The sequence below is a fragment of the Mixia osmundae genome (assembly GCF_000708205.1).
Source record: "Mixia osmundae IAM 14324 unplaced genomic scaffold scaffold_7, whole genome shotgun sequence".
NCBI lineage: Eukaryota > Fungi > Basidiomycota > Mixiomycetes > Mixiales > Mixiaceae > Mixia > Mixia osmundae.
This window is the reverse complement of record NW_014575557.1, coordinates 20,161-47,843: the sequence shown is the minus strand read 5'-3', so window position 1 is coordinate 47,843 and position 27,683 is coordinate 20,161. Positions and strand designations below refer to the sequence as shown.

The following is a 27,683-nucleotide window of genomic DNA, read 5'->3' as shown; positions in this document are numbered from 1 at the left end:
GTTGCGCTCTCAACGCTGACGCTGAACACAGTCATTCCTCCGCTCATGCAGAACTTGATCACTCAAGCCAATCTCGTCTTTCCGTTGGACATCGTACAGACTGGTCGCGCGGTGGCTACGTTCAACCTTGACAATCCCTTCACAGCTGCTATCAACTTGAACGCAGTGGATGCTTTCGCGGTCTATCCTTTGACGTCCCCAAACCTTCAGCTTGGCAACATTACAGAGGCTACGTTGAATCCCCAGATCAGCGCACCCGGGCACACTCAGATCACCAGTCGGCAATTGACTTTCAATTTCAATTTGGACCCAAAGACGATCATCATGCTACTGATAGCGCAAGCTGCGAAGAATAATGTCGATCTTGGTCCTCTCGTTGACCAGTTCAATTATGTCCTTGGTCTTGCCAGTACTGCCACTACAATCACAACCGCTGTGGATACCGCTGCACCGACCTGCGTCAGCGGCGCGCAATTTGATGTTTTCGGCGCGATTTTGAACTCGCTCAAGAATCTCGATGTTAATCTTCAGATCCAGTCGAAGTTGCATCTTGACGATTACGCAGCTTCGCTCAATTTTAATCAGTTCAACATTCCGACCATCACGGACTCGACGGCACTGTACTTGATCGGTGCCGTGGGTCCAACGATTGTGCAGAATTTGGTCAACGGCGCAACACTGCAGGCATTCTCAGCAACGATCAACATGTTTACTGATACTTCTTTCGAAGCCGGTCTCGTCGGCACGCTTCGCGACACTGGTCCTTTCGATGCGGCAATCTCGTTCCCCGATCAACTGATCATCGACTGGAATGGCCTGACGATCGCAGAGATCGCGCTACCAGATCTTTGCGCAGCAGCTTACACGTCGATCCCAAGCTTGATAACTAGCGGTCTGGTCACCATCACGAATGAGGGCAACTTTGATCAATTTGCTACTTATCTGCTGCATAACCCGAGCTTCCAGTGGGTGCTGCACACGCCTGACCTCCGCGTCACTGCGCTTGGCACAATCTTCTCTGGCGTCAGCTTNAGCCAGACTATCACACTCGCAGCCTTTGACAATTTCAGCGATGTCGTGGTCTCCAATCTTGATGTGTTCCATGGCTTCCCATCATACCTGCAGATCAATCTCGATGCAACTCTCAACAACCCTTCGAATCTCACGATCGATACTCAGCAGGTCATTTTCAACCTTATTTTCGAGAATCAGGTGCTCGGAACTGCAATCATACCTGATCTTGCCCTCTCGCCTGGCTCGAATACGCTGCCAACGGAAGTACACTTGTGAGCTTTTCGATCGATCACTGCATGTCCTCGCTGACTCCGGTCTATGCAGTATGCCATCAGGAGATGGCGCCGTCGCTGCCGGCAATACGCTGCTCGAAAACTTCATTCAAGCCGTGCCGACGAGCGCACAGATCCAGGGCACGCTTGACTCGACTCCCTACACGCCGCTCAAGGTTGCGCTCTCAACGCTGACGCTGAACACAGTCATTCCTCCGCTCATGCAGAACTTGATCACTCAAGCCAATCTCGTCTTTCCGTTGGACATCGTGCAGACTGGCATTGCGCAGGCGACCTTTAACCTTGATAATCCTTTCACGGCTGCCATCAATCTGCAGAGCGTCATAGCAATGGCAATCTATCCACTGACCGATCCCCCTCTCAACTTGGGCAACATTTCGCAAGCGAATCTGAACCCAGAGATTTCAGCAGCAGGTCATACCCAGATCACCAGTCGCACACTGCCTTTCAATTTCAATTTAGATCCGAAGACAATCGTCAGACTGCTCGTGGCGCAGGCGGCGAAGAACAATGTTGACCTCGGTCCACTAGTCGATCAATTCAATTATGTGCTCGGTGAGGCCAGTACAGCAACAGCCATCACGACGGCCGTCGATACAGGCGCTGCGCCATGTGTCAGCGGAACGCAATTCGATGTCTTTGGCGCGATCCTTGCAGCTTTGAAGAACCTCGACGTGAACCTACAGATCCAGTCCGGTCTTAGCTTGGACGACTACGCACTCAACCTGGCATTCAATCAATTCAACATTCCAACGATAACCGATCAGACAGCTCTTTACCTGATTGGCGCCGTCGGTCCTACGATCGTGCAACGACTGGTCGATCAGGCGACGCTGACTGTCAACTACGCAGACGTCTTCAATGTTACCAACAATGGCTTCACTGCTACGCTTCATGGTGTACTCGCTGACACTGGACCCTTTGATGCCTATATTGGCTTCCCTGAAGGTCTTCTGATCGACTGGATGGGAATGACGATCGCCAATATTGCCCTGCCAAACCTGTGCGCCGCGGCCACAACGTCGATCCCCAATTTGGTGACAAACGGCATCTTGACGATTACTGATCAGAATGCTTTTGTGCAATTCGCAACTTACATTCTGCACAACCCTTCCTTCGAATGGTTCTTGCACACGACTGCGCTCCAAGTCACAGCGCTCGGCACAATTTTCAGCAACGTTAATTTCGGCAAGACAATCACCTTGCTCGCATTCAATGGTCTGCCCGGTGTCACTATTATGAATTTCGATCTGCCCGGCGATGCTCCTAACAATTTAGGCATCAACATCAATACCGGCTCGATGATCCCCTCTCCCGCGCAATTAGGCATCGATCTGGGCACAGCAAATTTCGAGGCAGCCTTCAATGGCGTCACTGTCGGTCCCATTTCAAGTGCGTTCATGCTGGATATGTTGTGTGGCACATGACTGATGCGCTCATAGACACTGGTGATCTATTCTTGGCACACCAGGCAACGACTGCAGCTACGCTTGTCGGCTACATCGAAGTGCAGCAGACCCAGGACGAGCGCAATACGATCGGTCTCCTGTTCAGCCAGTTCTTGCAGGGTCTAAATTCGACCCTCGATGTCACTGGAGTATCGGTGGTTTCGACTGCTCAGCCAAATTCGCCTGTTCAATGGCTCACTACCGCGTTTAAGACGCTCACACTGCAAGTCACTTTGCCTGGCGTGGTCTATACCATCATAGATACTGTCAGTTCTACTTGAAGCGTTGCTCTGTGCTGCGCTTACCATTGATATCCACAGATCGAGCTACTCGACTTGGAAGTCAACATCCAGAACGCCGCTCAGGCCTATGCGGTCGACACGTCAAACAAGCAGACCGATGCAACCTACACCAATCCATTCACCTTCAGTTTGCAGGCCTTAACGGCAGCGGTGATGATTACGATCACCTACCAAGGGGCAGCAACCGCCACACTCAATCTACCAAGTCGTGATGTTACTGCTGGTGTTACGAACGGCCAAGCTGCACCACTGGTTCTCAACTTTAGCAATGATACACTCAATTCCGTCAATGATGGTTCATTCAACAACTTCTTCCGCGACGTCGTCGACACGACCGGCGTGAGCTTTGGACTGGCTGGTACAGCCGATGTCGTCGCCCGTACCAAGGCAGGCGATTTCCCAATTTCAGGCATCCCCTTCGGTACTTCGACGCAATACCCGACAGTCGCCGCCATCACATCTACACTCGTCGGTATCAACGCGTTTAATAAGGTGGCCACCATCCCCAACACACCCATCGTGGTCGGCACCGGCAATGATCCATTCAGTGAAGCCGCTGGCAATGGTTATATCCGCATCGACATTGATCCCGTTCAGCTTGCGAACCCCTCAAACATATCTGCATTCACCAATCAAGTCTCACTTGATGTCACGTATCAGGGCGCCGCGGTAGGACCAGCTACAATCAATCCCCTCAATCTCTTCCCTGGCGCAAACAACATCTTCTCAGAATTCCATTTCACTGGGACATCAGCAGCCTCACTCGTTCTCATTACCAAGTACCTCACCAATATCCCCGATCCGACCGGTGAACGCATACCAATCACGATCCAAGGTTCGCTCGCTTCGTCGCCGTATGGCTCTCTACAAGAAGCTCTGGCTGGCGTCACCCTTCAGTCAGAGTTCCCGGGCATCGGCGCTCGCCTAGTCAATGAGATCACTGGTGCGCAAGGCCGCCATGTTTCCGGTTTGTGCTGACACGCATTGCAGTTTTCGTCAACATCGTTACAGTAATCTGTAAGAGCATGGCAACGTTCAGCTTCACCGTAAACAATACGCTATCTGCACCACTCGCTATTCAAGCAATCGCGGGTACAGCGTCGCAACCGGCAGCTTATGTGCCAGGAGAGCAAAGTGGCGGTGAAGTGCCTTATGCCGATTTCGACTATTCGTTCGCCAACAATGGCGGACCGTTCTACGTCGATGCCAATTCCATCTCTGGCGCATCGCCGATCGTCCCTGCGACACTACCACAGCCACTGCTACAGAATGCCAACTTGTTGATCAATGCGAATAATGTCGGTGGCACGGCAGGCCTAGACGTCACCCTGAGTATACAGACGCAAGTCCTAGACCCGACGCAAGCAGGCACACTCAATGGATTCCAGCTGACGAATCTGGTCTATGCGGAAGTGATCATTCCCTACAACGTCATTTTCGTGGCCGACAATGGCGCGGCAGAGAACACAGGCGACCCCAATGCAGGCATCATCACGGCGCCAACCGGCGCCGGCGACTTCTTCGGTCTCGTAGCCACTGCGCTTGGTTCGGGCTTGGTCGGATGTAAGTTCCTCTCTGTCTCGCGCGGCTTTCGATGCTGATGCATGTGATCCAGGTCTCGCCGATGGCTCCTCACTGTTCCTGCCAGTAGTTGGCAACATCGTCGACGGCATCCCCGTCGTAGGCGGACTGATCGGGCCAGTCCTGAGCGGTCTCGAGAACGTACTGTCCGGCATCGGCATCGCAAGCGAGTTCTTTACGTTCTTCACTACTGTGTCTGCTACCGACAGCGTAGTCTCATTCAACCCGACAACTCTGTCCGGTAACGGAATAGCGACCGATTATGCCACTCCATCGATTATCAGCTCTCTCTACTCACAGTGCTCATTGGCTGGCAATGCTGCTTGTCAGGCATCAGTTGCGGCGGGCGACAACGGTGGCGCTGCAGAGGGTGCAGCACTCGGCAGCTCGGCCGCTGCTAACTCGAGGGCTGCCTCCTCGAGCATGGCAGCAATCTCGCTTGCGTCGCTCGCGAATGTCTCTTCGGTCGCTGCGAGCTTGGCTAGTGTTGCGAGCGCCTCAGTCGCGAGCGTCGCAAGCGAAGCAAGCGTTTCACTGGCCAGTGTCGCCAGCGTAGCGAGCGCGTCGCTGGCGAGTGTCGCCAGTGTAGCTGGGGTTGCAAGCTTGGCGTCCCAGACAGCAGCTGCAGCCTCGCTTGCATCAGTCGCGTCGGTCTCGCTCGCGTCAGTTGCATCTGCGGCATCAGTGGCTGCTGCTGCCTCATCGGCTGCTTCTGTCGCCTCTGTGGCTTCAGCTGCCGCTGCATCTGCTGCATCGATCTCCGCGGCTAGTGTTGCCGCTGCAGCTGCCAGTAGTGCTGCTGCTGCTGCCGCTGCCGCCGCCGCCGCCGCCGCCGCCGCTGCCTCTGTGACGCCCGCACCTGTCGTCCGGCGCTCAGCCGCTGCGCCGCTCGAGACCGGTGCCGATGGCCGGCTTGGAGTCAAGCTCACTTTAGCGGAGGCACTCGAGATTGCAAGACAGCGCGACGCGGACCTAGATCAATATGGAGAGATCACACCTGCCGAGGCGAGAAAGTCAGTGTCTCCTCAAGAGATTCAGTTCCCAGCTAATTGTTCTTCGCAGGATACTTAATCAAACGCCCGGTAGATATCGTCGCAGAGACCTATGAGACTCTGCACAGATGACTTCACGACCCTTGCAGATGCAAAGATGCACGCGCATTTGACACACTCGCAATGACTCTAATCTACAACATAATGAAAGTACAAAAGTATGTCCGGCCTCGTCATTGCAAGAATGGTTGCCTGTAAATTCGCTGTCCGGGCTCAGTTGATCCAGTTTAGGCCAAGTCCGCTGAGTAGGCCGAATGTGATGCCTATCACCTTCTCAAGTGGGGTATGAAAGTAGACGGAAGTCATGAGCATCATCCACCACCACAGCGATACAAGTGCGATGACTGCCGCAGAGGATGCGACAGCTGCGAGCTGAGTAGCAGCCTGCTGTCTGTCGTGTGAGAGCGAGGTGATCCTGGCTAGGTTGCGCAGGGCGAGATGGAGTGATGGCATGAGGAAGATGACGGACATGCTGAGCAGGAAGAGATGACCAGAGATATCTTGCCCGCCTTGCCAGTACGTTCTGATGCCCTGGGCCTTCATCTGACGTCTGAGTGCTTGGTGCTGAGCCGCAAGAGTGGCTTCGCTGGGCGACAGCTTGGATGATGCCTTGATAAAAGGAACTGATGCCATCGGTGAGGAGCCTGCAGCATGAAGTCCCCGCGAGAAGCAAAACGAATGTGGTAGCGGCTGGGACGCATTGTAGGCATGCAGGACAGATTGATCTGTCATGCTCGTCGCGACGGCAGAAGGCAGGCAGACGCCGCCGGATGCGACCATGATTCGGTCGATGACGGAAGGACCGAAGAACCAAGTAGTCAGCAGAAGCCAGATGATGGTGGCGGCAGTGTATCGCTTAAGCTCTCTGTACACGTGTCTGTGCGCTCGAGCTTGTACAGCTTGAGCGTTTCCGCCCTTGGCATTCACCTCATGAGTGGTGACTGTGACCAGGTGGAAGAACCACACGAGAGTGGTCCACCCCCAAGCTTTCTTGACAAAGTATTGGTTGAATAGGTTGCTCTTTCGCGCAAAGTAGGGCGTGATCGTCTTGAGGTGGCCAAGCACATCGTCCAACGCGCCCGCAGAGGACGTATGGGCTCCTGGCAAGTTTGGCAGGGAGGAAGCGGCGGCCAGCTTGGGTACGAGAGGCAGCGTATTAGAAATCTTGGTCGGCAGACGACTGCGAAAGGAGAGTTCGCCCGTCGTGTAGATGAGGCTCGAGTACGTTGTACCTACGAGCACGGTGACCATGAGCACTGCGGCGACGATGAGAGCCTGCTGTCTCGCCGGCTTGCCGTCATGATCGGAAGCGCGCTCTTTGGTCTTTGTTGTGGCGATGGACGACTTTTGCTTTTCGCCCGGCGTAGGCGTCAGGCTCTCACGGTCTGGCAAAGGGGTAGATCCCTCGAGATGATTGGACGACGTCTTCCTCGCCAGGCGCGTACTTCGCCGGACCTCGGACATGGCCCAGAGACGTGAGAAGAAGCTTCGGGCAACAGTGACGCGTCGATCTCAAGCAGAGCGGGCAGTGGCGCGTGACGAGCGTCGGGACGCATTGGCAGCATGACAGCAGGCCCGTGTGTGCATAGCCCGACGACGAGGTGCATGCCAAGGCGAGTGAGCATATGAAAGGTCGAGCGTCAGGCTCGCAAGGCCTATTCATCGGTAAAAGCACAATGCAATCTCCCTAGACATCAGACGCATTCTCTGAACGCCTCGGTAGATCATGTAAAGGCCTGATCATGTCACAACGAGAACCTCTTGCTGGCTATCCATGCCTTGATCGTCCGTCCAGCGATGAGAGCAAGCGGGCTGTAGATGATCGCACTGACATCCTACAATCACTCTGCGTCTCTTTCGTCGTGGCTAAAAGTCGAGTCACGGCACAAGCAGAGGGTTCGTCTGACATCTATCGGCTCTGTGGCAGAGTACACATGGTCAGAGAAAGCGCTTGGCCTTGATGAGCGAGAGAGCTCACTTTGAGGAAACCGAGCGCATCGGCTCGTTCCCTGAAGCACTGTCTGCAGATGTTGAGACCGTACTTCCGGATCAGGCCCGCTTGGTGGGAGCATACTCGGCTGCGAGAGATCGCTGTCAGCTTCATCTGCAGCATCACAGCAAAGCATCAACTCACCAGCCTCGGCTGCCTTTGCCGTAGGTTCGCGGGCGCGAGTACCACACTGATTGATGACTGGAAAGCCGGACGCATTGTCAGCAGGGGTCATGTCGAGTCCGGTGATGGCTACGCACGTCATATCGTCGTTGGCTGCCTCTCACCCGAACCGCTGGCGCACCTCGGCGAGTGGAAACTTTTTTGATCGAAATATACTTGGCCGCGAGAAAACCAATTGTTCCGCCTCTATGCACGCGTCGTTGTGCGTAGCACACTGAAGGGTCACATTCCTACATACACGGATGGAGACATCCACATTCTCATCGCGCGGCAGAGCCACTGCTTGCTAAGCGGTCAACAAAAGGAGGATGAATGCATAGCCGGGGAAGATTCGACAGGATTAAGGTGTAAAGATCTATGCCTTGACAGACCAAGTGAGCTTGTTGTCGAGCTCCATGTCACCGTTGGGCTGCAGTGAGAGGCAGGCGCGGAAGACGTTCTCAAGAGCAGATCGCTGGCGAGAGAGCGCATTGACAACTTGTTCGCCTGGCTTGACGAGAGGCGCCTTGAGCATGAAGCTCAGCAAGCTGAGCACCGAGTAGAACGATTCGAACGAGCCCTGGTCTGCCTTCTTGTACTCGATACGTGTCAGGAGCTCCGTGAGAAGGGCGAGATCGAGGATGAGTGGCGTGGCGAGCAGCGAGTCTTCGCACGAGTTGAAGATGCACATCACGTTGCGGCCGCCCATGAGCAGCTCGGAATTGTACTCGTCGATCGCACGCTTGTTGTCGCCCACAGCAGGCATGTACTTGATGACGACGCAATGGTCAGGATGCTCGGTCGTGTAGGCTGCCTTGCCGAACGCAGACTTTTCCTTGTTGAGCAGAGGCTTGTAAAGCAGTGGGTTAGCCTCGACCATGTCGTCGACCACGGACGCCTTGGAGATCTCCTTGGAGCGGAACTGAGCTTGCGCGTTCAGGTTGCGGCCGTCGTTGTTGCCAAGATGGTTGTACGAGGCAATCGATAGCGGCTTGATGCCCGCATTGACGAGGAATTCGGCCAGGACAGACTTGACTTTGGTCTGGCCAGACTTGAAGTCGTCGCCGCCGATAAAGGCACGCTCGCGTTCGGCCAGCTCGATGGCTCCGGGCACAAAGGTGTTCTGAGGTGCGCCATTGATGTAAGGGGCGCCTTCGAGCATGGAAGCGACGGCAAAGACGGTCGAGGGGGCAATCTCCTCGTGCGAGTTCTTGATCGAGTGAAGCAGGTTGTCAGCGGTATCGTTGACGCCTGGGATAACCTGGGCGTAACGCTCGGTGTTGGCCGTCCAGAGCACGATGACCTTGTCGAGGCCGTTGGTGGCCTTGAAGTCGCGGATATCCTTGCGAATCTTCTCGAGATGGACCTGCTTGTCGTTGCCGGGCAGGAGATTATCCGAACGGTCCTCCTGGTTGGCGTTGATGAAATCGCCGTAGACGACCGAGGGGAGCGGGACGAGGTCCTTCATGAGGGGTGCCAGCTGGCGCTGGAGATCCCACTCGAGAACCTTTGATCGGCGCATAGCCTTGTCGAGAGGCATGCCACTGATATCCCATCCGCCAAGAACGAGGTCGTTGGGATGGACCATGGGCAGGACGTCGGAGAAAGGAATGTTGACGTCCTTGCCCGTCGTCGGGTTGGAGCCCAATCGGAGCGTAGAGGCACGGACGAGGGAGCCAACATAGTTGGGATTCTGCTGACCATCGCGAGTGTTCCAGGAGATGTTGTGGCGATTAGCAAGGATGGTAGCAGTGACGGTCGTGCCGTTGTTGCCGCCCCAGCCGACGAGCATCAGTCTGGATGTGGACACACATCAGTACTCTGTCATTGGTCGATCACGTGGGCAAGAGAGACCCACCCTGTCTTGTTGACCTTGCGCTGGGTCTGGAACTCGTAGACTTGCTCGCGAGGCGTGACCTCGAAGGTGCCGTCGGAGCCAGCGACGACATCAGTAGTGTGATACTGATACTTTGACTTTATGTGCTCGGCCGTGTATTGCACGTTGGGCGAGTTGACCTTGAGCGGCTCGACCGGTCGACGGGCAGCAGTGGGGTCGACGATGGGGATAGCGTGGGATGCTCCATTGGTGCTCGAGTGACCGTTGGTGAGAGCAGGCTGCTGGGCATGGTGGCCGTTTGAGCCGTTGTGAGCGATGGGTGCCATCGTTCTGCCTGGTGCTGTTGAGGGTGATATCAGAGTTGTTATGGTTTGCTTGGAACAGCGACAACTTCAGGGCGCTCGTATGGGTGAGCCGGGTGAAGCAGTGCGACGACTGTGCATCGGACGAGCGTCATAGTCAGCTTTGCGTTCGATCTTACTCACTAGTCGCCGCGTGTAAGGCCGAGGCAGTGGGAGTAGATACAAAGGCAAGAGGCACCGCATCCGCGCCGGCGATCGAAGTGACGAGCACGTAGGATGTACGACTGGCATCGCAGAAGGTGCGGGGATGCAAACATGCAGACCGACAGGTCAGACTCACCCGGCAAAGGCGTTGTGACTACTCAGTAGACCGTTGGAAAACGTCTTGTCTGATTTTCGATTGAAGCTTGGGTTGCGTTCTCTCTTGCTGCTCTTCACGGTGTGCGACGATTTGTCCGTCTGGATTGACCTATATAGCTCTGCCCGAGACGCTTGCTGCAGCTTCAAAAGGTGAGACGTTTCTGCAATTCTCCTACTCGAGGTGGCGTGGCCGGCGCGGCTCGGAGGGGAGTACCCGATCCCCACTCGGGCGAATCCCTAGTGGTGACGTCGACAGCAGGGCACAGGCTGGTCCGTATCTCGAGCCATGCAGCGAGTTGTACCACAGCTGCTCCACCAGGCTGCTCGAAGGAGCTATGCGACTCAGCCGACAGCCAAGTCTGGCGGTGGAAGCTCTCCACTCGTCATTGGAGGCGCTGCTCTCGCCGCCATCGGAGGTGTAGCTTACTACTTCCAGTCGACCGGCAAGGATCCCATGAAGACGGCCATTGCGCTCGAGGATAAGGCGAAGAGTGCGCTCAATGATGCAACAGGAAAGGTGACGTCGGGGGCCCAGACAGCCTCCGGGCTCGTGCCTGCGCTCAACAAGGACGAATGGAGAGACTTTGAGGTCGCCAAGGTCGCCCCCTACAACCACAACACGAGCGTCTTCACCTTCAAATTGCCCGAAGGCACAGACTCAGGACTCACTGTGGCCTCTGCTCTCCTCACAAAGTCGGCCGACGAAGGCAAGGGCCTCGATAAGAACGGCAAGCCTGCGGTGCGACCCTACACGCCGACGACCGCGCCAGGCACGCAGGGGGAGATTCAACTGATCATCAAAAAGTACAAGGGTGGTGCCATGACCGAGCACATTCACTCCCTCAAAGCGGGCGACAAGCTCGCCATGAAGGGGCCAATCCCCAAGATCGCTTACAAAGCCAACGAATTCGAGACTATCGGCATGGTCGGCGGCGGCAGCGGCATCACGCCCCTCTGGCAGGTCATGCAGGCGATCGACAACAATCCGGCTGACAAGACAAAGGTCGTCTTGTTGTACTCCAACGTCACCGAACAGGATATCCTGCTTAGAAAGGAATTCGAGGATATGGCCAAGCGCAAGCCTGACCAGTTCAAGATCCACTTTGTACTCGACAAGCCACCGAAGAAGTGGGCAGGTCCCACAGGCTATATCGGACCGGTCTTGCTCAAGGACCATATGCCCATGCCCGGCAACGCGGACAAGATCAAGATTCTCATCTGCGGGCCGCCCGGTCAGGTAGAGATCCTGGCGGGCACGAAGAAGTCGCCTTCCGATCAGGGTCCGCTCAAGGGCCACTTTGCCGACCTTGGTCAGTTCCGCGGTACCTCTCATGCAGTGCTGGTTCTGACGCTTCAGCAGGCTATTCGCCAAGTCAGATCTACAAGTTCTGAGCGTGCCGTCCCTTGTTGTCTCGACAGTCCGCGAATGCATTCAGGTCTACAACAACAGCCACGCAGAGATGCAGACCAGCAAAGTCTCAATCCGAGAGAGGCTCGCCCGACAGATGGTGAGACAAGCATAGTCTCAGGTGCGCCAATCACGATAGGCGGCAGACATGAGCAAGACGAATGCTTGAGCTTCTGGCGAATGCTTCGAGCCCGTCAGCATGTCATTCCACGATAGAGGATCGACGACGTGAGCGAGCCATCCGTCGCTGCCGACGTTTTGCTGTACGAACATTCTGCCGCGCTCTGCCGCGTCGATATTGGCAGCCGATGCATAGCCCATTGCGGCAAGCCGATACGTCGCTGAGGCCATCAGAGCAGTCGAGGCTGCATCCGCAAAATTGTATTTTGTGTCCGGATAATTGGGCAAGGCTCCATTCTGCATCACGATCAGCGTTTGCCACCTCCGACATCAGAGCAACGCACGCTCAGCGCAGTTTTCCAGGAGTTGCTGACCACAGTCTGAACCATGCTGACCAGGCTCGCTTGCTGGCTCGCCATAGACGCGGCCCAAGGTGACTTCCGGACGGTTGCGAGCACGCGCAGCATCCCGGCAGCTGTCCATGCGTTGCCCGTTGCCCAATGGCCGCCATCGCCCCAGGAGCCTCCTACTATGTGCTTCATCGTGCCAGTACTGTCGGTCATGCTCTTGAAGTAAGCCTGACATTGGGTGACGGCAAGCTGGAGCATGGTCCGGTTGCCCGTTGCGACGCCATAGTATGCGATAAAGGGCATGCTCATGTAGACATTGTCTGACCACAGCTGCGTCTGATCGGCCCGGTGAGAGATCGCGCCGTTCGAGTCACGGGTGACGTTGACGAGTAGGTATTGCAGCTGATTGTAGACTGCACTCACAAGCGATGCCGCGTCACCCACTCGTTGGCTCTTGCTAGCGGCAGTCCATGGCTGAGCGTACAGATCGGGAGTGGAGTCGTCGGCATAGTATGAAGCAAGAATGTAGCCAGTGCCGAGCGAAGCAGGATCACCCGTCGCGCCGTCGCCAAAAGTGAGGGGACCAGTGCCGTCGCTGCGTGCAAGGACCTTTTGGACGATCGCGCTGATCTCGTTCGGCACCATGCCGAGACCTAGGACTGGAAAGGGTGTGGAGCCGTAGACTGAAAGGTCAGGATAGTCATACTCTGTCAAAGTTTCCAGCTGAGTTCCGATGACCCAGCTATCTGTCGCAACAGAGGCCAAATCTGTCTTGACGAGCTGCAGCAAGCCGGAGCTGAGAAGAGGCGCACTCGTCGAGGTGTGGGTAGCAGCGGTCGTCTTGCTGGGCGCTGTGCTCGTCCTGATGTCCACTCTGGTTGAGCTTGGATGCGCTATCGAGATAGTGATCGGTGCCTTCGTGCCTGTCTTTGTTGACGTCGACGATACCTTGCTCGACACGGGTATGGTGCTCCTGGATGTCGCCGTCGAGATGGGCTTCTTGGTCAGCGTTGCTCTCTTGGTTGACGGGGAAGCTTTTCTGCCCGACGTGCTTTTGGCAGGATGCTTGGTCACTTTCTTCTTCCTCTGCACCTTTTTGACCCGCAAGGTCAAAGTTCGCTTGTCCGATGACTCTGAAGATCCCATTGAGAGCCTGACTTGCTGCAGCTGGTTGCCTGACGCAGCATCTGAAGCCAATGCCAGCAAGGGTGCGAGCGCAGTAAGGTACACAACAAATCGCATCTTTGCGCTCAGCCGCTGCTGTATATGAGTGTGAGCAGGTTCAGTAGCACCGCTAGGCTATGTCAGGTTCAGAGTCGCCAGAGCGACTGGTTCGTGTTTCGTGTCTCGACAAACGTCCCTCTCGACCCGCTCAGCCAGCTGGTCGCGTGATACGTGTCACGGATCGGAGTCACGTGCGGACCGATATCGCTCTTATACGCACAGCAGGATCATCACAGGCGCACAATGTGATGGAGCTCGCTGGAGATCAGCCACGCTGGAAGGCACCGTGGCAGGAGATCAGGACTGATCAGGAGATATACATCGAGCAGCTCGGTAAGCAATCGCCAGCGCGGCAATCCTCGCTGCGCTGACGCTGCCGCTCTTGTGCAGAGCGCAGGCTGGCATCCTACAAAGCGCGAGGTGGCAAGCTGCCTTCGACGAGCGGCCCTCAGGATGGCCTGGATGAGCTCGACGGGGCAGCTTCTGACGAGCGTGCGGCCTACAGGACGGAGGAGGACACAGAAGGCCTGCGCTTGCTGGGTAACTACTACCCTGACCGAGAGCAAGCGCTCCTCGACGCCCGGCAACCGCCAGAGACGGCAGATGAGAGCAGTGACGATGACACTCATGCAATGGCTGAAGAAGATGGCGATGATCAGCACCAGGAGCAGCCCTCGCTGTCCGGCAAACGTCACATCAGCTTCTCCTCCCAGGTCCGCATATCAGGCGGCATCAAGCGCCCTTCCCGTACACGCGCAGCGGCGAAGGCCTCCAGATCTTCCTCAATGACAGGCCAACCCCCGAAATCGTCTCTGCAGAGTATCGGCATGGGTCATCCTGGCAGTATTCTTGGTCGCTCCAGCTTCTCTGCCTCCTCTCGCATGATTGCGTCCCCTCTGCCGAGTGGCCTGCAGCCTCCCCCAGGGGCAACAGGTCCGGAGACGCTTTCAAGGCGATCTTCTCTGTCTGCATCATCTGCCATCGTCTCGAGAAGCAGCGCTGGTAACTCTGACATCTCGCTACCCAGATCCACTTCTACCCGCGACCTCACGTCCTCGCCCCATTCGGGCTCTTTGGCCCCCTCGCGATCGTCGTCTCCATGCTCGTCCATCTATGCACCTCTCAGGAACGCCTCTGTCTTTGCACCCTCGCCCCAGAGGATGCGATGGCTCGCATTATCACTAGCCAGTGGCGTGCCGAGCAGTCTGGCTCAACACGCTAGCCCTTATCGGCGACATCTATCCGGTCCCGAGGGCGATGCAAACTACAAGAAGCTTTTACAAGAGCAGCACAGCAGGCGTGGACGCCGATCCTCTCGTCTGTCCACGTCCGTGCACCCGGACGGCGATGCCGGACAGTCGCGCCATGGGAGCTGGCATCATCGTCTGTTCAGATGGCGTCCATGGTCTGCCTCAAGCGAAGATGACGATGGCGCGACCAAGCCATTGGCTCCGTCGACGTTCGGCAGGAGCAAGAGACGTGGCTCAAGCGTTGGTCGAAGCTGCTCCCCGCTACGCAGTTCGTATGGCGCCCTCGATGGAGCAGACGGACTGTCAGATGTCATTCCAGAATCGGAGTCCGAGCTCTCCTCATCCGCTGACGATGAGGTCCCACGCAAGACCCAAGCTGATGTGGTATATGGTCCCGCGCCCAGCAGATACTTCACTGGGCGGTATTGGGCTCATCAAGCGAATGCGTCTACACGCTTATTCAAAAGGGCCGTTTGTTGTTGTAGTCTCGAAGATGATGATGTATAAATTACTGTCTGCGTAAGGAACATCAAATGCGTCGCTGGAACGCTCCTACGCAGCGATATGGCGGTTATAGTCGCATATTCTACACTCCCGACGAAGCTGGTGTTGCTGCTGTCATGCTGCTCGTTGCAGAGCCGACGGCGCTCGTTGCCGCGACAGCAACAGTGCCGGCGATAACCTGCTCCGCATACGGATTGAAATTGTAGGCTGCGATGGTATTGTTGATTAGAGGTCCAGTGCCCGAACTGTTAAGGACAACGCCACCGTTGCGGGTCAGAACGACTTGGACTTTGCCTTCCCTGAATGCCATCTTCAGCTTGTTGATGCCTGCAATGACGGGCGTGGTCGATGTCGCGTCGCCTGAGCTGATAGTAAGTTCGCCGGGCGAGACACAGATGACTTCCACGTAGATCATATCATCGACATTCTGGTATCCCTTTGGTCGTCCGATCGTATCCAGAGGGGCGACAGCGTTCTTTGAGGACGTACGGTACCAGAATACCAGCGCATCAGTCTGTGTATGGGGCGCCATCAGAACGTGTTCCCTTGAATACGCTTGAAGCTCACTGTGATGACAGGGAATCCGCCCTGCTTGTATCGGGCTATGTAGAATTGAGAGAGCAGCAAAAAGGCTGTGTGGGGGTAGCCAGGCACGAATGCAGGCTCGGGCCGGGTTGTCGAGATTGGGCCAATGTAGTCGCTGCGCTCATAGTCATTCCTGCGCAAGAATAATGTCAGATGAGCCCTTTGGATGCCAGAGGACAACCTACCAAGTCAAGATCTGGACAAAATCTGGCCCGAGTGCGATAGCTTGCTCCCAGCGCGATGAATATTCCCAGTCATCTGTGCGGTACACTCTGTTCTGATAGATCGAATGTGAGAAGAAGCTTGGCGAGATCGGCAACATGTACGTCTTGCCAGCTTCAGTTGCTGACGCGAGATACTCGATGTCGGTCGCGTTGCTGAGGTCCATCGAGGCAGCCGGTCCGACGGGCCAGGCGTCCAGATTGGAGACGCCATCGGCTGCAGGCTCAGCGGTAAAGAAAGAGGCAATGTCGAGCGTTGGGAATGCAGGCACGAAATAGATGGGATAGCCTGATTTGGCCGAGGCGAGCTTAAAGTCAGTCTGCCACCCTTGCGCTGGTGTCGCCTCGCCGAGTGTAGTGATGTTCTCGCCGCCGATTGTGCTCGCAAAGACCTAATTCGACTGAAGTCAGTGTCGAACATCAATCTTGTCTACCAACACACCTTTGCGCCGTAGATGAACTGGTTGGGATGCAAGCCATAAGTGGTGATGTATGGCAGCATTTCATCTGCAGTGACAAATTGCTCCATGTCAAAGACGACATAGAGCTTGAAATTGAGACCGGTCGCATTGGCAGCTACGTAGGCCATGTTGACCTGGCCGATCGTGGACGGATTGGTGCCTATCCTGAGTGCAAAACCATCGATGCCCGTGTTGAAGGCGAGGGTCATATCGTTTTGCCAGTCTTGCACGGTATAATTGGCAGCATTGGAGACGACGAAATGCGCAAAGACCCATTTGGGTGTAGTGGGAAGCAAAGGCTGGCAGTCTCTCCGTCTGAGCTTGCCCGAAGCTTGCCCGTAGAACTCGCTATTGTCATTGACATGGGGATGCTCGTACAAACTTGCTCGCCCAATCTGGAAACCTTGATCGTCGTCATAGGCTCTTGCTGCACTGATGGAGGCTATGCTGAGCAGACTCGCCAGCCATGCAAGCCTTGGTAGCATTTGTGCGAAGCGAGGATCTATTGCTATGTGGGTTCGCTTGATATCTACGCCAGGACGCGTGGCGCGTCAAAAGATGTCGTCACGTGCGAACACTTGCCGCGAGCGTGCTCCAGCGCAGGCCTGAGTTGTGGGCTGCATGGCTGGCTTCGTCTCGCCATTTGCGAGAGATGGACCTCGCAGCGCCTTCCAGGGAAGCAGTTCTGCGCGGTCGCTGGTCATTGGATCAAGCGCAACTCGTGCGGACTCAAAAGAGCTGCAGACGACGAACGCTCGTCCAGAGGGGCAGGCCATGTCAGACAGCCGTTCAAACCCGCGCAAGGACGGAGAGACTGCTGATCAGAAGCAGAGCGAGACCCAGCCAGACGCTGATCCGCACTTTGCCGCGTTGGCGAGAGCTTCGGCCGTCGTGGACGCTCGTATAGCGCGAGAATCCAAGCCGCTCGACCTAGCAGATCTGCTCTCGACCTCTTCCGTCTCTGGCACCCACTCTGTCTCGCCCGTGGGCCAGTATGGCAACGGTATAGCTTCCCAGCAGCTCACAGTTCACGGCGACAGCTCTACAGGCGAGTACAAGATTCCTCCAAACTTGGCGTGGCAGCCGTTCGTCAGGAAGCGCTTGCTCATCTTGCCAGATCAGTCCTTTACGCAATATGACCGTAGGCTTGGGCTTTATCCCGCTTATGCTGTTGCTCAAACGCATACTCGTGACAGTGAACCGGGCAAGGTGCGCGATGGGCATTTTTCCAGAGATCAGCCGAGCCTGGATCACCGTCGACCATCGGCTCTTCCTCTGGGAGTACGAATCTAGCTCCTCCAATGGTGCTCCGCCTCGCGACCTTTCGGGTGCGCAAGCGGATGGTAGCGCGTCGGCGAGCTCGGGTCAGGTCAACGGAGGCGTTTACTTGGGCGGTGGCTTCTCGTCGTACGAAGGTCTCAACGAAGTCATCGTAGCGCTCGCGCTTGTCGAGCCTAAACGCGATATACTCGTCAAAGCGATCGACAAAGTCCTCGTGCTTGCAACGCCAGTGTCGATCCATTTGCTCGGCCTGGGCTGGCTGCCACCTACGACACCTGCCGGCCAGCCAGCCTCGAATGGGCCCATGGAGCTCACCCTCTATGAGACCCAACTGCAAACGAGCACAAATCGAGCTGTCATCAGTTCGATTGTCGGTCATGAGAACGGACGCATTTTTGCTGCTGCCGAAGATGGCGACTTGTACGAGGTACTCTATGCTTCGGCAGAGGGCTTCTTCCGCAAACGCTGCCAGCTGATCAAGCTGACCGGATCTGGCTGGCCGACTACGATCATGCCCTTGATCCTGCAGACAGGCGCCGCTCAAGATCCAGTCGTATCACTCGTCATCGATTCCAGCCGTCAAAGCCTGTATGCCCTCACGAAGCAGAATAATATCGAACTGTACAGCCTTGGGAAAGATGGATCTCTTGCGGCGCCAGTCAGACAAGTTCGTCATTCTGATGTCTGCGCACGCGCCTTACAAGCTTGCAATGGCTCCAATCTGCTCGATCGCCGCACCTTCGCCATCGCAAAGTTGATGCCGATTCCTACCTCCCAAAGCAAGACAATAGGTCTGGTAGCAATCACAACGAAAGCCGTCAGGATCTACTTCGCCGTCCGGCGGACCTACTACTCTGCATCGTCTGGCAGTGGCTGTCTTGACATTGTTCACGTCCGTCTGCCGCCGTCGCCATCGCCATCGCCAGCGCCAGGTGGTGCTGCGCCTCGCGGCATGTCAGGTCAGATACCCTCGAATCCCATTATACCTTACTCCAACATCCTTGCTGCGACGTATGCCTCGGATGGTCTACTCATCGCCGCACACAATATCTCGCCCGAGGCCGACGTCCTCTTCACCGCTGCGCCAGACGTTGGTCGCCTGGCGCAGGCAGTCCTGACCAATCCCCGAATACCTTTAGCGGAATGGGCTGGACAGATCGCAATTGACGGTCAGACCTGGGCAATCGAGGAGAAGTCGCGCAGCGCGTCGGACATCATCACACAAGGACAGTTCGCCATCGAAGAGATCGCCTCTCAGGCCACAGCTCCTGCGCGCGAGTTCCTTGTGCTCACTAACATGGGTATGTATGTCCTCTCGCGGCATCGGCCCATCGATGTGTTGCTCGCTTTGCTTCAGACATCCAGTTCTCGCGACATCGAGCTGAGCACTTTCCTTTCGAGGTACGAGCATCTCAATTGGAGGCCTCAAAGCGCTTATACGGTCATTGTAGCTTCGGAAGAGATCAAAGCTGCGCGATGTGCCTGCACATCGCTGCCGGTGGCAGTGTGACACAGTCCGCGTCCCCTACAAGTGCATTCGAGAGCGGTAAAATAGCAAGCCTGGAGACCCGCCAACTAGCAAAGCAACTGTTTTACGAGACTGGTGGCCGGCCTACTCTCGTCAATCGTAGCTACGGGGCCGTTAGTGACGCTTCAATGACTTCACCAGACGGTCGAGTAATCTACAGCGGCCGTCATGAAGGGCTGGCTCTCGCGACTGCACGCTTATTGCGTCCTATCTGGAAACTCAAGATTGCCAAGCTTTCGCCAGAGATTGGCAATCCAAATCGAATAATCGCAAGTCTGGCCGAGGCCACACTCACCACCATTCAGCGAGAAATCTTAGCGCTTTCTGTGTTTGTATCGTCCGAGTTTCAGGTCTTTCTGCTCACGCCGGATGCTGGAAATGGCAGACCGGAGCAAGAAAGCGTTGCGGTGGAGCAGGACTCCTTAGCTGCACTTCGGGTCCTCCTTACGCAGACAGTGGAAGCCATTTCCTTTGTACTGCTTCTGATCGACTATCGCCTGCCAGATGTTCTTGCTACTTGCGCGCCCGAGCTTCGCCAGGCAGTCCTCGATCTCACTTATCAGGATCTGTTGACGTTACCGAAAGGACGTGAGACAACTCGCGGGCTTGTAAGTGCTATCATCAACCATCAGATCGGGCAGAACATCAACATCGACGTCATCAGCGACGTGTTGCAACAAAGATGTGGATCATTTTGCAGCTCAGACGACGTGTTGCTATACAAAGCTGCTGAGAATCTCAAAAAGGCTTCGACCTCCGCCGGCGCAGCGGAGAAGCTCGAGCATCTACGGGAATCCCATCACCTCTATTTTAAGGCAGTAAGACATCTCAGCATCGATCAGCTCAGAGATCTAGCAAGACAATATGCCGATCTCGATTCTTCACCCGCCGCTGTCAGTCTGGCGCTACACTGCGCAGTTGCGCGGGATCCATCCGGACGCGGCTTGGCGTGGTGGCAGGATGGGCGGCCTGCTAACGATCCACGTGAGCCCAATTTTGCATCTCGTCAAGCTTGTTACGAAGTCGTGATCTCGATCTTGGAGGCGGCAGACGCGAGGCTAGACGAGACATTCAGCAAGGCGAACAAGGCGCCAGAGCTTGCATCGGATCACTCAGAAGCCGATGCTAATCGGCAGAATACGATTGCGCAAGCCCTGCGCTCAGATGATCCCGCCTTCCACTGGACCCTATACGACTGGTACATGGCAAAGAAGACTTCGGACGCATTGCTGGATATTCGAACAGACTTTCTGCCGGCATATCTGAGGCAAGAGCCCATCTCTGTCGAGCGATACGCCCTTCTCTGGCAGCTGCACTCGCGAAGCGGAGAGTATCAAGAAGCTGCTCGCATTCTACTGGCGCTAGGCGACTCGGAAGCCCTAAATTTGACTCTCGAGAAGCGAATCGAATACTTCTCAATGGCGGTCAGCAACGCAAAATCGCAATTTCCTGATCCGACAACGCAACAAGAGACGCTTCAGATGCTCACGGATGCAGAAGAGAAGCTAGAAGTCGCTCAGGTACAGGTAGAGACCTGGCGAGCCGTCCTCGACCATACGGCCATCTCGGACGAGGACAAAGAATCCGCGATCAATCGACTCGACCAGAGGTTGTTCACGATCACAGAGGTCAGCGGTCTCAATGAGCCAGGGGTGACGTCTTGCTGACGTGTTGCCCGAGGATAGCTTTACGATCTCTTTGCAGAGCCCTATCATCTGCTTGAGGTCATCTTGCTCATCTTCCACGTTTCGGATCACTACGATGCCTTCCGCACGCGTGAGACCTGGTCCGCGATTCTCGATCGGGCATTGCTGCAGCCGAACAACAGTCAAGTCGACTACCTGACCCGCAAGATCACAGAGCTTGCACGTCGATTCTATCCGTCAGATTTTGCAATGCCTATCGATTTAGTCGTCAGCCTCGTCGCAGAGCTCGGGCAGCGCCATCCCAGTACAGCCCGGCCCGGCTGGCTTGTCACTGCTCTGCGGGAAGCGAATATACCGAGCGAGGTCATCTACCGTGCGTATGACGGCTTGATCCGCTCAAGACTGCCGCCATGGCACCTCAACAATGCGGTCGCACATCTGACCATCGATGTCGCGCCTCTCTTTGGGCAATGGCTGCAAGACGTTTTGTCGCAAGCAGGACGAGAGTATGACTTTCCCGCGGCAGAGGTGGAAGCATCGCTGGCGCATTATCTTTTGACGCTGGATTCGTCCAATGTGCCTGCCGCTACCGAGACGCGTTCGAAGCTCAAAGACGTTCAGATGCTCGTCCAGAGGAGGTTCTAGTCAGAGCGTACATACAGCATCTCTTACAACAGACGCTGCCAATGTTGTAGCAGGCTGCGATTGCAGCTAAAACGCGCTCGCCTGTAGACGGCTCAAGTCAATGGTGCTTGGGCACGCCATAAGACTGGGGAAAGAGGCGGTCGCCGCAGTCAGCGAGTCCGGGTACAATGATGCCTTTGTCGAGGTCGGCGTCGACTGCGGCGACGTGGATCTCGATGCCTGGGCAGGCGCTCAACACACGTCTTCATGTCATTTCATCAGCGTGTGGCCCGAGCACGAGTCAGGAAGGCGGGGATACCTTAGACCGGGCATGCTGGCGATGATAGAGATGAGCTTGATGTGTGAGATAGGCACGCCCCAGTCATATGCGGCGTTGATGGCCGCGATAGCAGTGCCGCCCGTCGCGATGAGGGGATCGAGGATGAAAACGGTGTCTACTTCTGGCTCGGGCGGCAGCTTCTGATAGTACTCTACAGCGTCCAGCGTCATCTGGTCACGGTAGATGCCGAGATGGTAGACAGGCGCGTCTGGGAAGAGATCAAGGAGGGCTGGGAGGTTGTCGGTCAGCTCGTGGGAGGGTATGACTGGCTGACATGCAGGCTTGCCTTCTGTCATGCTGCGGAGGGCTTGATTCATCAGGCTGTCATGATCAGGTGGCTAGATCTCGGACGCACCCTATGCCGGCGCGGAGGATGGGCATGATTCCGACGCGAGAAGCAATGGCGGCGCCTGTGTAAGGCGCGATAGGTGTCCTGAGCTGCGTGACCGATCTGGCGTGAGCGCCGCATCATCCGAGCTGAGAAGCTGATCGCGCACACCGGGCACTGGCTTGACGTCGAGATTACGGCTGGCCTCGAGTCCGAGGATGGTGGCAATCTGCTTGGTGAGCTGCCTGAACTCGTGCGATTTGGTGTCCTTGTTGCGGAGCTGGGACACTTTCGCGACGAGGACAGGGTGAGAGTGGATGGAGAGCTCGTCGAGCGAGGAGAGCGTGATCTGTCCTTCGTCGTCGTCCATGTTGGCTCAGCAGGAGCAGTGAGCGCACTGACTCGACCTATCGATGAAGTCGGCGGCGGCGACGCGACGGTCGAAGAGGAAGCTGCAAGGTCGACGCAGTTCTGCTAGCGCCTTCAGATGGGCATCGACGTCCAATCTCTCAATCCCGATCGAGGGGGCGATCCGGAAGCTGTGAGGCAGTCTCAGGCCAAACGGTTTGACTCTGTAGAGCTCGTGGAGGAGGTGGCAGCACTTTACAAGCAATGGGTCAAAAGTGATTCTCCGCCCCGTCAGTCTCACTGTAGGAGCGCTGCTCACGACAGAGAGTGCGCGCAGTATCGTACGAGATTAGCCAGATCAGGCAGCAGGTCAACGCCTTGCAGAAAGACATTGGTCTCAAGAAGCGAGCAAGTTCACTTTTCAGTACCCGCCGACTTGACGAGGCTCACACCAGCCTGATCTTTCCTGCAGAACAAGGAGAATGCAGATGACCTGCTCAAGCAGAAGAGCGAGCTCGACGCCAAGATAGAGGGTCTCAAGACGTCAGAGACCGAGGCAGATCTCGTCTGCAAGGCCCAGTGCGCCAAGATTGGCAACATCGTTCATCCTAGCGTGCCCGTCAGTCAGTCAGAGGCCAGTCCGTCACTCGTCTCGCTCACGATGCTCTGCTTACCCGGCCGACGCACAGGACGACAATGTCGTCGTCAAGACATACCATCCTGACGGCCCGAACGCGACGCCAAGCCAGTCAGCCGACATGCTCAGCCACCATGAAGTCATGTATCGACTCGAGATGACAGACGCAGACAGAGGTACGCTTGCTCCTAGCCCTCGCGTCCCATCGCTCACTCGTGCGTCTGCAAGGCATCAAGGTCGCAGGGCATCGCGGCTTCTTCCTGACCGGCGATGGCGTCGATCTCAATCAGGCTCTCATCAGCTACGGGCTCTCCTTTCTACGCGAACGCAAGTACAAGAGAATACAGCCGCCCTTCTTCATGAAGCGTACCATGATGGCAAAGACTGCTCAACTCTCCGAATTTGACGAATCCCTCTACAAGGTCCGCCACACGTTGCAAACATTGTTGCCATTGCTCATTCGCTCTCTAGATTGAGGGCAATGCCGATGACGACGAGCTGCAAGAGGACGACAAGTATCTCATCGCTACCTCGGAGCAGCCCATCTCCGCCTTGCATGCCGACGAGTGGTTCGAATCGCCCAAGGAACAGCTTCCCATCCGTTATGCAGGCTACAGTACATGCTTCCGCAAGGAAGCAGGCTCCGGCGGCCGAGACACTTGGGGCATCTTTCGCGTGCACCAGTTCGAGAAGATCGAACAGTTCTGCATCACCGAGCCAGAGCACTCGTGGGAGATGTTTGACTCGATGATACAGCACTCTGAGGATTTCTACCAGAGCCTCAAGCTGCCTTACCAGCTCATCGCCATTGTGTCTGGCGCGCTCAACAATGCGGCCGCAAAGAAGTACGACCTCGAGGCCTGGTTTCCGAATCAAGGAGCCTACAAAGAGCTCGTATCTGTCTCAAACTGCACTGACTATCGTATGTCCGCGAGTGCATGAGGCAAGCCGTCTTCTGACCGCACGCCGCAGAGTCTCGCGCCCTGGAAGTCAGGTGCGGTCTCAAGAAGCAAGGCGACACGATCAAAAAGTATGTCCACATGCTCAACGGAACGCTGTGTGCAACCGAACGAGCGTTATGCTGCATCGTCGAGAATTATCAGACCCCCGAGGTGACATTCACCAAGCCTCCAAGCGCTTCGGCTGACATGCGAATAGGGTGTCAATATTCCCGAAGTCCTGCAGCCGTACATGCAAGGGAGAACCTTCTTACCCTACACAAGACCGTTGCCGAAGGTGCAAAAGGGTAAGAAGTAGAATCTATGCATCTACGCTGCTTGCAGTCTAGCTCTCTTGCAACTTGCAGACTCTCTCCGGAAGCTTAGCCTGAGCGAAGCCAGTGGAGTGGGCACTCCAGCCTGAGCAAGCCATTATAGAAAACGGCGGCGGATCTCTGCTCCTATGAGACGGCGCTCATCGCTCGCACCTCCCCGACCGCTGCCATCCGCGCCCGTCAATACGCTGCGATTTTCCTGAGCTCGGCGAATGAGATAAGGCAGAGCACGATCGAGGGGACCGTAGGGGATGTACTTGGCGACGATGGGCAAAGGCGAGACAGGATAAGGCGAGATGGATGTAGCCGTATTGTAGCTAGGCACCGTCTCGGATCCACTGAAGAGTTGCGACAGCGCGAATGTCAAGGCGTCGGACATGCCTGCTGGCACAGTCAACGTCAGGCTCGATTGAAGGTCACCGGGACCAACCGAGCAGCTGTGCAAAGCAGATGCGCCCGCGCACCTCTTCGCTCACGTCGAGCCGAGCACCGGCGTTCATCTGCGATCAAATGAGCTGGCGCAAGGAATGCTATAGACCTGACTGACGATCAGCTTGCGAGCTCTAAGATCGGTGAGCATGCGCTTGACCCTGCGCAGGTGTGAGCCGGTCGAAAGGGCGCGAGGGCAGTCACCTACGAGGTAGCATTATGAGTCGCGATGAGAATGCCGATACCAGGCGACCATTGTCCGCGAGCGGTGTTGAGATCGTGATCGACCCTTTCGACACAGATTGCGGCACAGCGATCGTAGCATGCATCCGTCTCCGGCTTGCTGTCCCAGACGGGCGAAGTCTTGAGACCGGCAGCCAGAGCACGAGCGCGTTCAGTGTCTGCATAGGCGCCTCGGACCAGCTTCACGCCGAGCGAATGGTTCAATTGGACGGACCGCGCCAGCGAGATGGACAATCTTTCCTCAGTATCCTTGCGGTAGCACTGAAAGGTATTGAAGACAGTCGGTGGCACGGAGGAGGGCGTCAAGGGAATGCGGTCCCCCCAGATCCATCTGGCAAGGAAGCCAGGCTTCCTGAGATCCGGCGGTGCTTCGACTCTATTGAATTCGATTGCCAACAAGTCGTGAATGTGGTCGATCGCCGGATGATACCACGACTGCTCCGAATCGATAGCCACGCGGACGCCGAGCGCCTTGGCCTGAGAGCAGGCCTTTCGCAGACCTTCGAGCAAGCTATCGAGGTCAACGTGGTCTTGTTCGGACAAGGCGGGCCCGGCAGGAAAGAGAGTGTCGGCTGACACGGCAAGCTGGCCACGCTGGTAGGCTGTCGAGGAGGCGAGTGCCTCCGAAGCGCGTTGTATGAGGCCCGGATTGTGTACGAGACCGGTGATCTTGATAGCTACCCAGGTCGATCGAGCACGTCCTGCATGGCCAGAGGCGACAATGGCGCGATGGATCTCTTCGACGTTTTCGTCGATGATGCCAGATTGGGCAGCAGTACTTGCGTCCTTCTCGACGCTGTAGTTGAGCATGGCCGAGCAGCCTTCTTTCTCGAGCTCGTCCATGAGGCCAAAACAGCCCGGCACGGTCTCGCCGCCGACGTAATGCGCGAAAAAGGTGTTGCGCATGACCCCTGCAAACGTGGACCAAACAAGCGGACCGACGAGCGGCACGGTATCTCTGACGGTCTCTAGAGCACTGATGATCTTGGGCGACTGCTCGACGATGAAGCCTGACGACGAAAGGGCGTAGACGAGGTATGACCTCAGTAGAACTGGTAGGGGCATCGCGCGTAGGTGCTTGCCCTTTGCCATTTCGGCTGGATTGAGGACGTCGAGAGGGTCAGAGATGGCTGCCGATCTGGCTACGGCGAGTTCCTGATGTTCTCTGATCCGCAAGTCTTGGTGGCGCAGATAGTAGATCGTCGCCCCTGTCGCAAGCAGGCTAAAGGCAGCAATGCGGGTTGCGCGGCTGCCCGAGGCTCGCCATTGCTGGCGAGTGCCAGCTTGAGCCGTAGAAGTATATCTGCAAGGCTTGGGAACTACGAAAAACGCCTCCTGAGCAGCTGATACTCGGTGGGGGACTCGCTGTAAGGCCAAAGCGCGAGCAAGCAACATGTTGGATCTGGATCTAAGTAGGGTCAAAGATGCGAAGTCGGCGTTTGAGTGTGCCGTCTGCGAGCATCTACGGGGCTGCCAGCCGAGTCAGGTCCGACGTGTGTGGTCAGCAAGATGGACTGATAAGCGAGAAGCGCGGTCCAGCAACGATCGCGACGCGCGTGTCCGTCCGTCATCAGGGTCAAGACGAGACAAGGCCCGCCAGCAGGTGAGGCAGCCGGCGAGCGATAGCGATCAGACGGCGATGATCAACCAGCCGTCGAATCAGATCAAACTGACCAATGTCTCCGTCGTGCGACTCAAGAAAGCCGGCAAACGATTTGAGATTGCCTGCTACAAGAACAAAGCTCGAGAGTGGCGGTCAGGCGTCGAGACAGACCTGTCAGAAGTCATTCAGATCGAACAGATCTTTGCCAACGTCTCCAAGGGCGCCGTCTCGCCCGCGCAGGATCTCAAGAAAGCATTCGGCACGACAGATGTCCAAGAAATCCTGCTGCAGATCCTCAAAAAGGGAGAGCTCCAAGTGGGCGAGAAGGAGAGAGCCCACGAGATCGATGCGATGAGACGGGAGATCGCACTGGCCACCGCAGAGCGATGTGTCGATCCGGAGACGCAGCGACCCATCACAGTGACGATGATCGAGAAAGTCATGGATCAGCTCGGTTATGCCGTGCACACGAACAAGTCGATCAAGTCACAGGCACGTCCCGTCTGTGATCTAGCTCGTACCGTCCCTGACGGACGTTCGTGCAGGCTCTCGAGCTCATCAAGCAGATCCAGAGCGAAAGTGCGCTGCCGATACAGCGAGCGCAAATGCGGATACGACTCACCTTGCCGGTCGGCCAGTCAAAGACACTCAAGGGTCAGATCACGCCTCTCTGCGCGTCCATCGAAGCCCAAGAGACCAACAGCTCCGAATGGGAGATCGTTGCCCTCATCGATCCAGGCAGCTTCAAGATCATCAACGAACTCATACATGCCAGTGCTGGTCCAAAGGGCGAGCTCGGCAAGCTAGAGACTCTCTCCTTTGCTGCAATCAGCCATGCGGATGGCGAGGATCGCATAGAGTAGACCTCTGCGCCCTGTACCCTGCTTGTTGTCATATTGCATACGTGGCAAGCCAAAACGATTTTGCCCGAAAATCTGC

The 27,683-nt window shown here is 56.3% G+C and overlaps 15 protein-coding genes across 15 annotated transcripts in view; 9 read left to right on the top strand and 6 right to left on the bottom strand.

Moving 5' to 3' along the window:
• Positions 1-289, top strand: part of L969DRAFT_95309 (uncharacterized protein) — a gene marked incomplete at both ends in the record, with an annotated part of 6,704 nt that extends 6,415 nt beyond the window's left edge. Inside the window, one exon of the mRNA XM_014711326.1 lies at positions 247-289. Coding sequence (XP_014566812.1) covers positions 247-289 — 43 coding nt within the window. The remainder of the gene's footprint in view (positions 1-246) is intronic.
• Positions 290-324: 35 nt separating this feature from the next.
• On the top strand, positions 325-582 carry L969DRAFT_39815 (uncharacterized protein; the record flags this gene model as incomplete). The annotated part of the gene is made up of 1 exon (XM_014711325.1): positions 325-582. A coding segment is annotated over one exon (258 nt), but the record flags the coding sequence as incomplete, so codon positions are not given.
• Positions 583-1,636: 1,054 nt separating this feature from the next.
• On the top strand, positions 1,637-5,888 carry L969DRAFT_95308 (uncharacterized protein; the record flags this gene model as incomplete). The annotated part of the gene is made up of 7 exons (XM_014711324.1): positions 1,637-2,699; positions 2,750-3,021; positions 3,076-4,000; positions 4,048-4,620; positions 4,673-5,651; positions 5,701-5,720; positions 5,788-5,888. The coding sequence occupies 7 exons, from the start codon at positions 1,637-1,639 to the stop codon at positions 5,886-5,888; spliced, it is 3,933 nt and encodes a 1,310-aa protein (XP_014566810.1).
• A 15-nt stretch (positions 5,889-5,903) lies between these two features.
• L969DRAFT_50945 (uncharacterized protein) lies at positions 5,904-7,154 on the bottom strand (the record flags this gene model as incomplete). The annotated part of the gene is made up of 1 exon (XM_014711323.1): positions 5,904-7,154. One exon carries the CDS (start codon positions 7,152-7,154, stop codon positions 5,904-5,906), a length of 1,251 nt encoding a protein of 416 aa, XP_014566809.1.
• Positions 7,155-7,253: 99 nt separating this feature from the next.
• Positions 7,254-8,214, top strand: L969DRAFT_51370 (uncharacterized protein; the record flags this gene model as incomplete). Its single annotated transcript, XM_014711322.1, has 4 exons — positions 7,254-7,307; positions 7,382-7,618; positions 7,664-7,992; positions 8,184-8,214. The coding sequence occupies 4 exons, from the start codon at positions 7,254-7,256 to the stop codon at positions 8,212-8,214; spliced, it is 651 nt and encodes a 216-aa protein (XP_014566808.1).
• On the bottom strand, positions 8,046-10,409 carry L969DRAFT_88648 (uncharacterized protein). The gene is made up of 2 exons (XM_014711321.1): positions 9,701-10,409; positions 8,046-9,638 (listed from the first exon to the last, which is right to left on the bottom strand). The coding sequence occupies exons 1-2, from the start codon at positions 10,003-10,005 to the stop codon at positions 8,219-8,221; spliced, it is 1,725 nt and encodes a 574-aa protein (XP_014566807.1). The 5' UTR covers positions 10,006-10,409; the 3' UTR covers positions 8,046-8,218.
• A 218-nt stretch (positions 10,410-10,627) lies between these two features.
• L969DRAFT_95304 (uncharacterized protein) lies at positions 10,628-11,733 on the top strand (the record flags this gene model as incomplete). Its single annotated transcript, XM_014711320.1, has 2 exons — positions 10,628-11,651; positions 11,702-11,733. 2 exons carry the CDS (start codon positions 10,628-10,630, stop codon positions 11,731-11,733), a joined length of 1,056 nt encoding a protein of 351 aa, XP_014566806.1.
• A 133-nt stretch (positions 11,734-11,866) lies between these two features.
• On the bottom strand, positions 11,867-13,461 carry L969DRAFT_51234 (uncharacterized protein; the record flags this gene model as incomplete). The annotated part of the gene is made up of 2 exons (XM_014711319.1): positions 11,867-12,166; positions 12,214-13,461. 2 exons carry the CDS (start codon positions 13,459-13,461, stop codon positions 11,867-11,869), a joined length of 1,548 nt encoding a protein of 515 aa, XP_014566805.1.
• Positions 13,462-13,691: 230 nt separating this feature from the next.
• On the top strand, positions 13,692-15,200 carry L969DRAFT_18228 (uncharacterized protein; the record flags this gene model as incomplete). Its single annotated transcript, XM_014711260.1, has 2 exons — positions 13,692-13,776; positions 13,834-15,200. 2 exons carry the CDS (start codon positions 13,692-13,694, stop codon positions 15,198-15,200), a joined length of 1,452 nt encoding a protein of 483 aa, XP_014566746.1.
• A 79-nt stretch (positions 15,201-15,279) lies between these two features.
• Positions 15,280-16,949, bottom strand: L969DRAFT_51073 (glycoside hydrolase family 71 protein; the record flags this gene model as incomplete). Its single annotated transcript, XM_014711318.1, has 4 exons — positions 15,280-15,711; positions 15,765-15,915; positions 15,968-16,395; positions 16,446-16,949. 4 exons carry the CDS (start codon positions 16,947-16,949, stop codon positions 15,280-15,282), a joined length of 1,515 nt encoding a protein of 504 aa, XP_014566804.1.
• A 136-nt stretch (positions 16,950-17,085) lies between these two features.
• Positions 17,086-21,564, top strand: L969DRAFT_51354 (uncharacterized protein; the record flags this gene model as incomplete). Its single annotated transcript, XM_014711317.1, has 4 exons — positions 17,086-17,605; positions 17,661-19,146; positions 19,197-20,901; positions 20,959-21,564. The coding sequence occupies 4 exons, from the start codon at positions 17,086-17,088 to the stop codon at positions 21,562-21,564; spliced, it is 4,317 nt and encodes a 1,438-aa protein (XP_014566803.1).
• Positions 21,565-21,661: 97 nt separating this feature from the next.
• On the bottom strand, positions 21,662-22,581 carry L969DRAFT_18225 (uncharacterized protein; the record flags this gene model as incomplete). Its single annotated transcript, XM_014711259.1, has 4 exons — positions 21,662-21,806; positions 21,863-22,180; positions 22,239-22,321; positions 22,381-22,581. 4 exons carry the CDS (start codon positions 22,579-22,581, stop codon positions 21,662-21,664), a joined length of 747 nt encoding a protein of 248 aa, XP_014566745.1.
• L969DRAFT_104109 (uncharacterized protein) lies at positions 22,383-24,558 on the top strand (the record flags this gene model as incomplete). Its single annotated transcript, XM_014711316.1, has 9 exons — positions 22,383-22,834; positions 22,897-22,967; positions 23,032-23,193; positions 23,249-23,372; positions 23,425-23,618; positions 23,668-24,118; positions 24,169-24,308; positions 24,355-24,442; positions 24,485-24,558. Exons 1-9 carry the CDS (start codon positions 22,699-22,701, stop codon positions 24,556-24,558), a joined length of 1,440 nt encoding a protein of 479 aa, XP_014566802.1. The 5' UTR covers positions 22,383-22,698.
• On the bottom strand, positions 24,354-26,672 carry L969DRAFT_88641 (uncharacterized protein). Its single transcript, XM_014711315.1, has 4 exons — positions 25,107-26,672; positions 25,017-25,059; positions 24,900-24,969; positions 24,354-24,850 (listed from the first exon to the last, which is right to left on the bottom strand). Exons 1-4 carry the CDS (start codon positions 26,231-26,233, stop codon positions 24,567-24,569), a joined length of 1,524 nt encoding a protein of 507 aa, XP_014566801.1. The 5' UTR covers positions 26,234-26,672; the 3' UTR covers positions 24,354-24,566.
• Positions 26,673-26,780: 108 nt separating this feature from the next.
• Positions 26,781-27,607, top strand: L969DRAFT_95297 (uncharacterized protein; the record flags this gene model as incomplete). The annotated part of the gene is made up of 2 exons (XM_014711314.1): positions 26,781-27,236; positions 27,290-27,607. The coding sequence occupies 2 exons, from the start codon at positions 26,781-26,783 to the stop codon at positions 27,605-27,607; spliced, it is 774 nt and encodes a 257-aa protein (XP_014566800.1).
• Positions 27,608-27,683: the final 76 nt, after the last annotated feature.